The sequence below is a fragment of the Corylus avellana genome, chromosome ca4 (genome assembly GCF_901000735.1).
Source record: "Corylus avellana chromosome ca4, CavTom2PMs-1.0".
NCBI classification, from domain to species: Eukaryota; Viridiplantae; Streptophyta; class Magnoliopsida; order Fagales; family Betulaceae; genus Corylus; species Corylus avellana.
The window spans coordinates 33,866,029-33,880,071 of record NC_081544.1 but is presented as its reverse complement, the minus strand read 5'-3'; the positions used below and the strand labels follow the sequence as shown (position 1 = coordinate 33,880,071).

Genomic DNA, 14,043 nt, shown 5'->3' with positions numbered 1-14,043 from the left:
CTTTTGGGTTTCGTGCACATATTTTCATTATGTAATTTGTTCTCATCCTTCTTTTCCAATCAACGCCGACCACACCTGAAATATAAGGAGGTTGCTACTTGCTGCGCCTCCAACCCCAAGGCTCCAATTTTTTTAATTTTTTAAATTTTTGGTCTTTAGACTGCCACAAAAATCTCTTATCTCTAGTAAAGAAGGGTTTTTGGTACACATGGTGATTTTAGGGGAAGATAATAAATATAAGAGAATTTTTATTACTAAATTGATTGGCTAATTAGGACTGAAATCTCCTACAATTAATAGAGTGGATTATAGTTAATTTAAACACCTAATTGACAGACTACAGTTAATTTGAACACTTGATTGACAGGAAGCCGTGATAGAGCCCACTTGCCCATAGGCCTTAATGAGTTAATTCCTTGTAGTTGAAACATGAATATTCATATAGTTATATTTGAAGAGTATTTTTGTCTTTTTATTTTTTGAGCGGACAAAAATATCTTTTTAATATAACTAATAATTTTTATTTTATTTTTTATTTTTGAAAAAAGTCACATAAAAGCTCGAGTACTGATATATAAGAAGACGGTCAAAACGAAAAATTACTAAATAATTTTCACTGTGGTATTATTATAACTATTTATAAAAAAGAAAACTCCAAGAAACAGAAGGTAATAGATGAGATATTAAGCGAAATATCTGGCGGCTGGAATGGGCGAACCTCTTCTGATGTACTGGGAAGTGTCGTCTCCCACTTTGCCTACAAATACAATAATTCGATTTGTAGTCCCCTGGGATGGATGGGATAAGTCACAAAGCTAAACCCACCGCCCCAGAAGTTTGATATTATCGCAACGTGCTTGGAAAATAACTTTATAGGAAGATCCTCTATATAATATATTATATATCCTCCTCAATATAATTGAAGCTGAAAATAAACCCCATTACTTTGTAGAAAAATCAACCGGTTGCAATTAATTACTCTTGCTAGTAACAATAGCAATTACAGAATTGAGTGGCGTATTCAAGAATAAATCCTTTCAAGTGGGCCTTCTGGCCTATTTGATTAGCCCAAACAAGCCTATTTTTTTCATAACTTATGGATTAACTGAACTCAGTCAAGTTTAGATTTCTTATGCCCTTATTCTCTGCGAAACAAGGGACGCTTGCATGATAGAGTAAAGGCTACAAAATCAAATCAGTTATCTCATGAATCCGTTCTTAACTAACCAATTGAGTGTAGGAAAACACTCGGCTTGGCTCACTCACGATGTATGCATCATTCTAGCAGAACACTTTTCTTTCATAAATTCTTTAATCGCATTACCTTCTTCAATAAATACTGACTTAAGCATCGGAGTAACTCCCACTTGATCGGATGACATTCCTTTTTCTTCTTTGTGCTCGATTTCTTAATTTTGTTATTTTCTTTTCTTTTGAGATTTGTTTCTTACTCACCCCACCTATGTTTATCCTTTGAGAAGCTTGTGGAAACTGATCAAAATGTGATTTGTACAGAATAAAGGCATAAGATATAGTTGGGTGTGAAAGTACTGAATTGGAATTTTTAACTCAGATAATGTCGGGGGCGGGGTACCTTTACTTATACTTTTGTCCATATAGGGTTAATGGAATTAGGATTTGATATGGTAGGCCATGGTCTTAAGACAGGAAACATTATTTAATTCCATTTCCACATATTATAATTTTTTGCTTTTATGACTATATCAACCCTAATTTGTCTTTATATCCTCTCCACTGATAATTATTATTATTATTATTATTATTATTATTTTATATTATCTGTCATATAAATATGTGTAAAAAATATATATCTATATTAATTTAATACACGTCCCATTTGACCGAAGCTAATTACATTGGTATCCTTAATTAACAAGCAACTCGTTGATCATGCACGAATAGTATTTTTGAAGGTAATATCTAAACTAAAGTCGAGATTTGTGGGGTGCTCGATCTTTATAACCACCCACCTTTACGTTTCTTTTATTTCTGGGTCGTCTACTTCCTAGCCTTTGCTAAAGTTAAAGAGAGGGAGTTCCGTGTTTTATAATTTACAGATGCCGTGGAGCCCCAAAAATCTACCAATGGGATATTGTGGAGTCTGCAGTAAAAAGCTAAAAAGATAAAGGGTCAGAATATCAATATGATAATAGTAATGCTATATATATATATAACACATTTTTATTTTGTGTTGCTAACGTCACGCTATTAATTCATGTGTACAGTAGCTTAATGACTACTAGACTCTGTTAAAGTAATGATTAAGTGATTAAATTTATCTTTTCCTATTAGTTTAAGCTTTTTGGACAATTTGTGATTTAACATGGTATCAGATCTAAAAAAAAATCGAACCTTGACACCGTCATTTACTTCTTATTTCAATTAAATATTTCACGTATTAAACAGAGAGTTTGAGCCTATACGTGAGGGAGAGTAATTATCTGTTATGTTAGTCGTCAGTATAATAAAATAAAAGTGTGGTGTATAGTATAACATTTCTCTTTTTTTTTTTTAACAAGGATTGATCTATTCTTTTTTATTTTGAACGAAAATCTGAAGATTTCATTGATTAAAGATCATGAGCATAAAGCTCTTACAGATAGAAACAAAAATTATAGATACAAACAAAATTTTTTACAATCAAATGCTATCTTTGACTTCAATCTTTCGCTAACCCAGGTATAAATACAGTTAAAGAGCAGATCTGCTCTGAGTAGACTAGATTTAAGACAAGTGTAGCCAAATTTCCTAACAAAATTTATTTAAACCGGCAGTGAGAGATAACTTCTCACACCGAACTATCCAAGTGTGAGAAATTACCCCTCACACCTAATTATTCAAAACAAAAAATACAAACAAACAACCAGCAAGCAGCAGCAGCGGCCGGGGAAGAGATGAACGGCACAACACGGTGAATGGACACATAGCAGATAGGCCAAAGTTTCTGATGTGGTCAGAGAACACTTACAAACATAAGGAAAGAAGAAAAAAACGAGAAGGGAAGGAGGAGGATAAGAGCGAGGAGTAAAAAGGAAAGGAGAGAGTGAGGAAATCTACTCCCTCCTCTTCTCAGAAAAAGAAAGAAAAAAGAAAAGGGAATGGATCTATTCTAAGTACTGATTAACATTGAAGAAAATCATAAATCAATGCCATCCTCTCATTAAAAATATAAAAGATAAAAGAAGAAAAGGTGTTTCCAGCCAAGGATTTACGTACATTGCCTGCTAAAAACTTGTTAAACACTAATTAGCTTTCTCATTAACGTATAGCCAGCTGCTACGTACTATTAGATGTTGATAAAAATAATATTTATAATTAACTCAAAATGGATAATTAAAAAAATTAAAAAACCCAGAAAAATAGTTTACACAAATCGCCTTTCAAATTGTCACCTAGTATATATGCCGATCGATCGAATTGCATGCGAACAAAAAATTTCAAAAAAAATCCTCATTCGAGAATCGAGTGGGCTCCATTTTATAGCCAGTGGTGCTAAATGATTCAATTAATAAAAAAATATAATAATTGTACGTGTACATGAAATGTGAGGATTTAGAGCATTCACATCTCGCTATCTAAGATGTGAATTTGGGTGCCTTAAAATTAATTGGGCAACATGCATGCTTCCATCCATCTGTATTCACCAAATATTAATAAATAAATAATCTTTATAAGATATATATGCATGTACGTGGGTATGTGTTTTTTTTTTTTTTTTTAAATATATATATATATAGTAAAAATCAATAATATCTAAAATAAAAAAATTGTTAAAGGAGAAGGAATGCGTAAGTTCTGTCATGTTGTGTATGAGCTAAACTGGGCTTTGAAAAAAACATCTTCAAGTTTTGTCAGAACTTCAATGATCTAATTTTGGCATTATCCCATGATTTTTATTTATTTATTTTTGAATTATCCCATGATTTTACCTCCGAAAGAAGACCCCACACGAGAGCCGACTAATTCCATTAATTAATGCTACCTTCCTTCTGATTTTGCCCTCCCCGAAGAAAAATGATGACTTCCATTACTTGATGCCTTTACATTTACTTTGTTATAATAAGTATAATTAATTAAACACAAAGTATATCAGTACAAGAAAATCAACCTCCAATCGACTGTGACCTCACTTCATCGAATCTCAGCCCTTCATTTTGACGATAAGGCTCTAGATTGCAGCAAACTATGTTCATTCGTTTTTTTCCTTTCCATTTTTTGTTTTTGTTTTTGTTTTTGTTTTATTATTATTATACCACCCTTGACCTAAACAAAATATTACGATAAAGAAACAAAGGACAACATAAATTGCATTTGAGTTTCATTTGGCGTTCATTTGGCATGCATTAATTTACCTGTCATTTAACATCTATTTAAAGAGACGATGGCTGCCATTGCAGAACTCGGGAGTCAGGAACAAAGGGTATATAGTAGGGACGTGGCATCCTCAAGTTACCAAACAACCCCACCTCCAGTAATCTCACAAAAAAACATATATATATACAATGGCCCCCGAAATCCCTGTAGACGTGTTCACCGGAACCGGCAAGGTTTCTACGCTTCACGCCGGCTACTCTAAGAGGGCGTACATAACATTTTTGGCCGGTAATGGCGACTACGTCAAGGGGGTGGTTGGTTTGGCAAAGGGTCTGCGCAAGGTCAAAAGTGCTTACCCTTTGGTGGTTGCAATGTTGCCTGACGTGCCGGAGGAGCACCGTCAGATCTTGCGGTCTCAAGGATGCATCCTCCGTGAGATCGTGCCGATTTATCCGCCTGAAAACCAAACTCAGTTTGCTATGGCCTACTACGTTATCAACTACTCCAAGCTTCGTATTTGGAATGTAAGTAATTATATATAAATATATATATTTCTCTATGGATGTATATATATAACACGTACATGCATGTTGCACATTTAGATGGATGCGGGGTTAATATAATTTAATTATATGCTTAATTTACGGGGGCTTTATATGCAGTTTGAGGAGTACAGCAAGATGATGTATTTGGATGCGGATATTCAAGTGTTCGAGAACGTAGACCATCTCTTTGACACGCCGGACGGCTACTTCTACGCCGTGATGGACTGCTTTTGCGAGAAGACATGGAGCCACGCGCTGCACCATCAGATTGGGTACTGCCAGCAGTGCCCGAAGAGGGTGCCATGGCCTGCCGAGTTGGGTCCTGCTCCTGCCTTTTACTTCAACGCCGGCATGTTCGTCTTCGAGCCTAGCCGTTTAACTTACGAGAATCTTCTCGAGGTCCTCCAAATCACTCCACCTACTCCGTTTGCAGAGCAAGTGAGTTATTATTAATTCATTTTGGTTTTCTAATTTGCTGGTTTTTATAATTATATATGTCTTCCCCGCGTATATATGATTTCTTTTTGTTTTATTCATGAATAATTAATCTGCATGATGGGCATGCAATTAATAAGCATATATAGGTGACCATCATTTTGTTGGCTTCATTAAAGCCACGATCGACCTAATTAATATTTCCCCACCATTACCTTGCTTTTATTTGGTTTAAGTATCACCGGCCATCATCGTTACCGTCGTTATCGATCAATTGATTCAATTTGGAAAAAGAACCAATAAAATCTCTAAATAATTGATTGGACTACTACAGCTTTTAATTACTACAAGTTTAATTGACTCATCAATTTAAGTAATTAGTAGTAATTATGAAGTGTCATAATATCAGTTCGTATGAAAAATTGTAGTAAAAGTGATATATATAGTACCCCAAACATTTTTTAATTTATTATTTTATAATATATGTATGTATATATATTGGTGATTAATTAACAAAATTGATTAAAATCTTGTTGTTGTGTGCATGTATGATAGGATTTCCTGAATATGTTCTTCGAAAAGGTGTACAAGCCCATCCCCCCGGAATACAACCTTGTTCTTGCAATGCTATGGCGCCATCCGGAGAACGTGGAGGTTGACAAGGTCAAGGTGGTGCACTATTGTGCTGCTGTAAGAACTCTTCTGATCATCTCATTGATTATAATTATAATTTAATTATCTCTTAATTAACCTTCTCGGCCTCTATATTATTTGCCAAAAACATATATATAGGGATCAAAACCATGGAGGTACACTGGCAAGGAAGTAAACATGGACAGAGAGGACATTAAGATGTTCGTATCAAAATGGTGGGATATTTATAACGACGAGTCACTGGATCTGAAGGATGAAAACCCAGTTGTAGAGGAAGAGGCATTCTCAAAGTCATCGATCATGGCTTCCATGCCTGAGCCCACAATGTCCTACATTCCTGCTCCCTCTGCCGCTTGAAGGGGATCCGGCCGGAGAGTGTTTGGACGATATTGATCGTGATGTTGTAATCCCATCTTTTCTTTTCCTTGTATCTTTTTCCCTATTTTATACTTTTTCTATGCTGCTTGGCCTTTCCATGTTGTGAGAGTTCATAGGAAATTAATACATGTAGAGTTTTTCTTAACATGTTTGATCTTATATATATAACTTCTGTCTTGAATTTATATCGACAACTTCTATATATTGTGAGACTTTCATGTATTACATGTACATTAATTAATAATTACATATTGATCTTCATATATATGACACAAAATTTTAGAATATTTTCTCTTACGCCAACCGCTCCTTAATTTTTAGAGGATTTCCACCGTCTCGTTTTGGAGTTATTTTATTAGGAAGACTCAACGATGTCCTACAATTCTCAACGAGGCTATATATGTTTAATAAATAATTTTTATTTTTTGTTTTCAAGACAAAAATATTAATAAACAATTCAGAACATAATTTTTTAGTCACATCAGAATTTTTTTTTAAAAAAAAAAAAAAACTTCCTAAAACACATTAATAAGTCCATATAATACTTTTAGCCCAAAAACAACTTACGGATACTTTGAGGGACAGCTCTTAATTTTTAGGCTATGTTAAGATATACATTAGTTTGCTTTGAATTGGAAATTAGGAATTAAAAATTCTAAAAACTTCTAAAAAGAAAAATGGTGTCAATATCTACGATATTATACAAAATGACGTCAAATAGAGATGGGCATTGCCTTGGCGCCTTCCCCCAAGTTTCAATTTTCTTTTTCCCCTCCTGCTAAAATTACATTTGCTCCATGTTTGGGTGAGAACTGTCTTCACCAAAGACGTGGCAGCTTGTGATGGGTCTGGACCATCATGTCAAAACCATCAGCAAATGAATGGCTTTCAATCATCATAATTATGATAATAATGTCAAAAATAAACCCATAGCGTGAGGAGACAAATCCGCAATATTTGGTGAAAAGGACGTGATTGGTGGGAGGTAAAAGAAAAGGAAAGAAAAGGAAATTCGATGTTTGACTCTACTTTCTAGCAATTTCACACCACTTGAATATAATATCCTTCGCCGGCCCATCTCAATTTGAGCGATTCTTTAAGCTTTTATAGCCAGATATATTATAAAGTACACACCTCAAAAATAAATTCACGCGGTCGCAGCTTAAGCAATTTATGATCTCTAGCTTCACAGGACTCGATCGTAATTCTTTTTATTCAGTGAGTTCGATTATCTTTTGGTAGAGATTACCGAAAATGACAGAAATGAGTAAACTACAACCATGTGACCATCAATCACTATGGTTCTGAATAATCACTCCACCTATAACCTGAGACCCTTTTGCCAACTAATCACCTCAAGTCCACATCAAACTGGTAAAATCAAATCAAAAATCAAAAGTTGGACCAACTCAAGGTCACATTGTCATGGTCCATGCGTATTTTCAAGAAATTTGATGGAGGAGAGAGAGGCAAGGCACAACCACAACATATTTGACATATTTTAACTATTGAGAGGGCATGGACAAGAGTAACGTGTGGATCATCCACGCCCACCATAGATATTTCCAATTGCCAAGTTGCAGGTCATAACCAGGCTGGACTTCCCAATACACAGTTGAGAGTATTCTGGGTTTCAACATCAGTTGGTCCAGTTGGCTAAAATACAGACACAAACGGGCCAGAAAACACCAAATCCACACTTATTTGAGGTTAGAAATTATACCTTGGTGTTGTAACTAGCAGAAACCACGACTGGAGCTTGCTGTATTCACTTTCCGGGCTGACAGTGGCATCTTCAACTGACATAAACGTTCATATATATTTTGTAGAACTTTGCAGTTATCTCGGGTTGGCCGAAGGCATTATGCACAGGATACGTCTATATATCCAAGGGACTTGAGGCATCCTCGCCTTCTTCATATTCCTCTTCTTGCAACTCTAGCTCCTGGAGGCAGTCATCTCTAAAAAGAAAAGGAGCAACTTCTTCACTTCTCTGGTGTGACTTTCTGTCATTCATCTCTATAATTGAGATAATCTTTTCCTTGATACAATCTTCAACAATTTCACCTCCAACTCCCTGAAACTGCAAGCCAAAAAGAGAAAAGCATTCTTCCTGGAAGCCTGAGTCATCGGATGACAAGATTAGGCCAGCCATTGTTTTTGCAAGATCAGGGGCATAACTGCAAATCTGAGAATTAAGTTCAAGTCCAACTCGCCAACATGGGTTCGTCAAGATGCTTATTTATGCATCGTGAAAACTACGATCTTCAGACAAGTAGCTAAATAGGGAGGCTTAATAATAAGAAAAATGTCCCATTTTTCTCACAGCAATTACAATCATGCAGTATTTATAGTTCATGGAATGAGAGCGAACTTGTTATTAACACAACAAGAAGGGGCAATATTGTTAATTTGATCAAAGTTTTTCTCAAAGCAATGCGTGCGTTTGACAACTATATTTGCGAGTTTTCTCTTGGTTTTGTTGACGGTAAGTACATTGAACTCTTTGTCCAGTAGCAAGAGTTCACGGATTTTATATAGTGCTACACCATTAAGCCATTTGTTGATTGAGTAAAATAACCAAGGCAGTGCAAATAACCACACAAACATAAGGTATATCCCATATAACCAAGACATTTTTAGGTTAATACATAATCAATGTTATGATCGAAAAATTGGAGAAATCGATTTCATTCCAAGCATTATAAATTTATAATAAAAGAAATTTCATGAGCTCTTTTGAATCAAAATTGATCTGCTGAATTTGAACATTGAACACATCGTTTGCTGCAGAAACTAAGTTGTTTTTAATAATGATTGCACATGTCAAAAACGCCCAATGTATATATACAATTGCATAAGAGAATAGCAACATACAATAATATTATTATTTTCTTCTAGTACCCAGTGCTGTAGAAACTTCGAAGATATCATCTTTTTGTGAGAAAAGGATAGAGATTTACCTTGAGGGCATGGGCACTTAGAAGAACTCCTGCATGCTTCTCCTTCAAATCATCGAATGCAAGTTTCACTGCTCTTTTTATAAGATTTCGATCAAGTTGAGTTTTTTGCCCCACCGATGGTATCATGACCTTGGTGAGAAGTCAAGGAAGAGGCATACATATGGCAGCAGCTTACAGGCAAAAAAAAATTAAATCCAAAAGAGACCAACACACATACATATAATAAGAACAACAATCAAAAGCATGAAAGGGTTAACGTTAGCATATTAGGAACTGAAGCATATAGCACAATGTTGGATATTGCTCATGGTAACAGTGGAGGACAATATCAATATGAGCATACGGTGGCAAGCCTTCCCATTCCAGCAATGCATGGCCACCTTGATTCACAATACTTGCCAAAGTCAACCCATAACTTCTCCAGTCAATGCTAGTCAATGCCTTCATAGATGACGGGGAGATTGCAGAAGGTGAGAAATCTTTGAAGTAAAAAACCTGAAAACAAATCCAGATTATACAAATTAAAGACAAACTAGAAAGGAAAAAAAGCAAACTCACAGGACTAATTAGAACAAGCATTACTGAGAATAAAAGGTAGTTTGCTTAGACATTAATCTCTATTTTCTCTGATGACCTTCGGTCCTTACTTCTTTCTTCAGATGGTTACTTTCAAGTTTCAACACTTAACATATCAAACGAACTCTTCTATGCTGAAAGTCATTCGCACATGGTTTGGAGTATGCCAACCAATAATTCCAGTATGACAACGTAAGTGTACTTGATGGCATACCTAAAGACATGGTATGCTGAAAGTCATTCGCACATGGTTTGGAGCATGCCAACCAATAATTCCAGTATGACGACGTAAGTGTACTTGATGGCATACCTAAAGACATGGTATAGGGGTCTTACCAATTCAACAGTAGATTAATTGAGTAGTAATTCAACGACATGCTTTTTTCAATTTGATATATATGAGAAAGTGGTCTTGGATTGAACCATGGGCAGCATAGCCTAAGACTTCTACCTACTTTATTGCATACTTCAACAAACTAAAGTAATAAAAGGAGATGCAAAATCCAAGTTAAATAAAGAGATGTATTGTCTCATAATTTCCCAACCAAGTTTTCCAACACCGAGTAATGGGCTTTAATCCTTCAATTTTCCTATATCAAGGTGGGAGCAGAGTTGAGAAAACTCTAGCAGAACTCCAACTTGGTCCGATGATATCTCTTAAGCATAGATATGGGAACTGAACCTGGGTCACGACATGACAATGTAAGACCTGTACTGATCAACCGAACTATTCAAATGTTTATGCCTGATTTTCTTGATATGCAAAGGCCTTTTGAGGTCTGTATATTACACAAATCCCAAAATTCAACATTTTAGTGCACAGATAAGCTTGTATATAAGTTTGATAAATAACAAGCTTGCAGACTGACTTATTTAGGCTCTCTTGATCTGAAAAGTTTTCTGAAATAATGCTGTCAGCTCTCACTCTATGTGTGTGTACTATGTTACGTTATGGAACTTACATCTTCTGTCAATACATATTTGATTGAGAATTAATGATGAAGAACAAGCATCACCTCAACTATAACAGGTGAGGCCAAAGGAGCAACATTTAACAAATATACGTAGCAGGCAAATTTGTGCATGCAGTGGAATGAATTTATAAATGTAGTTGATCATAAAGTTCTATCACAAGAAACAGGTTACGTAGCTGGGCCTTAATGCACAAGACAAGTAAATGCAGGTGACCCAATTCCCATGCAGACTTCACATTTCACCATAATATATTTGATTGTTATTCTTTATTTAAGAACTGAATGACATAAAACAGAAGAGGTGAAACAAACCTCACTTTTAGCACCACATGTTCTGAAGCAACAACTAGTTGTCTCTGATATTTCACTTATCACTATAATGGCTTCCATCATCCGTCCAGCATTCCTATGGTCTTCTGTGCAGCATGCTATTCCACTCCCAGCCTTGACACACTCCCTATCAAGAGGTTCATAAATAGATAGCTCATCTAGTAGATTTCCAAGTAAATATTTGCGGGTAATGATATAAGGACTAGAGTATGCAAGCCAAAAGATAAACAGAAACCTAACAATGAATTCGGTATGAACTTACAAACTTGGAAAACAAGAGCCACACTTCTTATTTGAGTTATTTCCATGCTTTAAAACATAATCTTCAAGGCCTGACTTCAAACGTTCAAGATTTGAGGCTGAAAAAGGTGGTGGATAGGGCTCATTTGCTAAAAATAAATTTTCACATCGTGATCCAGAAGCATCTTCATGCTCAACAACCACTTCATAGGCAACATTCTGGACAAAAAAAAAGAAAAAAGAAAATCTGATCAATTGAGAATTAAAAGTGTGACCTTCATATTAAATCAAATCAATCAAGCTCCAAAGTCATAGAGAACATTTCTACTGGAATCAACAAGGTTTTGGAGGTGGTGTTCAGAAACACAAGGGGACCTCTCAAAAAAAAAAAGTAAGAAAGTTCTTCAGCTTTTATGATAAAGTTACACTGCAATACACAGTATTTGATAACATGGAAACTTTTATCATATAACAAAGAGTAGCACGTAGAACTCACAGGAATCCTTAGCACAAGCATCTGCAAAACCAATAGGGAATGGATTCTGGTAAATAGAGGAAAAACTAGAAAAGAAATTTTTCAATGGGCACTTAACAGAGAATATATGGGAAGTGGGTTCAGAAATGCAAACCATGAAACAATGTGATATCAATCAATTTGAGCAGCAGAAATTGTTTTTCAATCAACTAAAATTTTTGAGAATCCTAGCATCAGTCTAGAAGTACATCAAACAATAAACTTAATTAAACCACTAGCCCTGTAAAAAAAAAAAAAAAAAAAAAAAAAAAATCCCAACATGAGTAATAATAAGTGTTTAACCACAAACTGTGTGAAAACATAAAAAGGATGTCCCAATATCAATAATACTAAGTCGCTATGATCTTAAATTCTTCCTTTAATCATTTGAAAGACCATGTATATGTTTGTTTTTGGTTGCTAGTAAGATGACAATCGTTAATCATAAGCTAACAATCAATCTGAGTATTCACCAGCATTATGTAACAAAAGAGAAACAACTGAATCTGCAGAAAAGAGTCAACAAACCTTTTGAAAGAAGGCATTGATCTCTGGCAGTAAAACCTCAACACTTTCGAAGATGGAGAAAAACACTTCAGTCCCACTGGAGATATGATCATCAAGCAATTAGCAAGATAATCTACAAATCAACAAAATATAAAGTTCAAGTAACTTGCATGCCTGAATTTCACCCCATTCTTGGGGTTTGAAGGTAGTCTGGTCAGCCTTCTGGCAGAAGCACTCTCTTTTAGATTTAACTGATAATGATATACCTCATTATCACATATGCCTGCAATCTCCACAAAAATGTTAGCAACATTGATATATATGCTAAACATGAAAAACAGAGAACTATATTTCTTTATGAACTCAAGCTCCTCAATTCCAATCATTACAATATCTCATCCACACGGTCGATGAAAATGGATACGCAACGAAACATTTTTGATAAAGTAGTTTTCGGAGAAGTTTCTATATAATAATAAAGCACAGGTACACTGAGAAAATTAAACTTACTAGTTGTTCTGACAGAAAGCACTCCATCTGCGTCAAAATGCCAGACATCGATCAAAAATAGCATGTATATTTTCCCAAAAATTCAAACAACTATATGCGTTTTCGCGAACATGAAAATGAATACAGCCAATGCTAGAATTAATTGAACCTCTTGAAAAGAAGAACAATACAACGATCAAGACCAGGAGCTTCTAGTAGATTTGTGCAATCTCAGTCCTCTACTTACCCCACTTTTCGGCACCGATGCCTTCCCTAGAAAACTTCAAGTCCCGAAACTCCTCCAAGCAGCTTCCGACGCCGGTATCTGAAACTGCTCGTGACGAAACCAAGGAAAACCTCTCGTCATTTCATTTTTCATTTGAATTCTAGATGTTATCACACATATGAACCTTCTCAACCGCAATTCCCCAAAAATTAATTACAGCTACTCTTGTTGCATTCACTCTGGGTTAAAAGGAAAAATAGGCAAAATCGACGTAGTTTAGCCTCTATTTCCTTCTCTACGACAAGATAAAAAAATCAACGGCTAGTGGAAATTTCAGCAAACATTAAGCACTTTCATATTCATCGAAAAAAAAAAGCGAAGCAAAATCAAATCGATAATGAGAGATGTTAGAGATTTACTTTTTTTTTTTTTGTTGATAAGTAGATATTAGAGATTTACTTGAAATTCGAAGAACAAGATGATCGGATGGTGGAGAGCACTTGAGAATAACTGAGAGTCTGCATAGCTCTCTGGATAAGCGGCATCTTTGAATCGCAGAAGAAATAAACTGTAATCGTTTTTTTTCAAAAAAAAAAAAAAAAAAATCCGATCGAATGGTTAGAAAAAGAGTGAGTTTGCGATAATCGATTGATGAAGCAATTCGAGCTTTCCCTTACAGATTGAAGAAACTCACATGCAGACAGATTGCATGAACAGAAGCAAATTCCATTGAAGAAGGCTCTTGGGAAGCGAACAGAGAAGAGCTCGCTCTCTCGCGCCCGCGTACATCTTTTTTGAAAAATTGAAATGCTTTGTTTAAAATGGGTTTCAGACTTTCAGTTGCGAATGGAACGGGTCGGGCACGAAAAGCGAAACC

General features: G+C 35.4%; 2 protein-coding genes across 2 annotated transcripts; one reads left to right on the top strand and one right to left on the bottom strand.

The window, feature by feature from the left end:
* The first annotated feature begins 4,416 nt into the window (after positions 1–4,416).
* On the top strand, positions 4,417–6,492 carry LOC132180114 (galactinol synthase 1). The gene is made up of 4 exons (XM_059592969.1): positions 4,417–4,859; positions 4,998–5,318; positions 5,871–6,005; positions 6,108–6,492. Exons 1-4 carry the CDS (start codon positions 4,524–4,526, stop codon positions 6,324–6,326), a joined length of 1,011 nt encoding a protein of 336 aa, XP_059448952.1. The 5' UTR covers positions 4,417–4,523; the 3' UTR covers positions 6,327–6,492.
* A 1,439-nt stretch (positions 6,493–7,931) lies between these two features.
* On the bottom strand, positions 7,932–13,944 carry LOC132179335 (type 2 DNA topoisomerase 6 subunit B-like). The gene is made up of 12 exons (XM_059592040.1): positions 13,861–13,944; positions 13,626–13,734; positions 13,188–13,271; positions 12,962–12,988; positions 12,626–12,734; positions 12,473–12,548; positions 11,927–11,947; positions 11,453–11,649; positions 11,173–11,317; positions 9,612–9,805; positions 9,311–9,443; positions 7,932–8,535 (listed from the first exon to the last, which is right to left on the bottom strand). The coding sequence occupies exons 1-12, from the start codon at positions 13,894–13,896 to the stop codon at positions 8,227–8,229; spliced, it is 1,440 nt and encodes a 479-aa protein (XP_059448023.1). The 5' UTR covers positions 13,897–13,944; the 3' UTR covers positions 7,932–8,226.
* Positions 13,945–14,043: the final 99 nt, after the last annotated feature.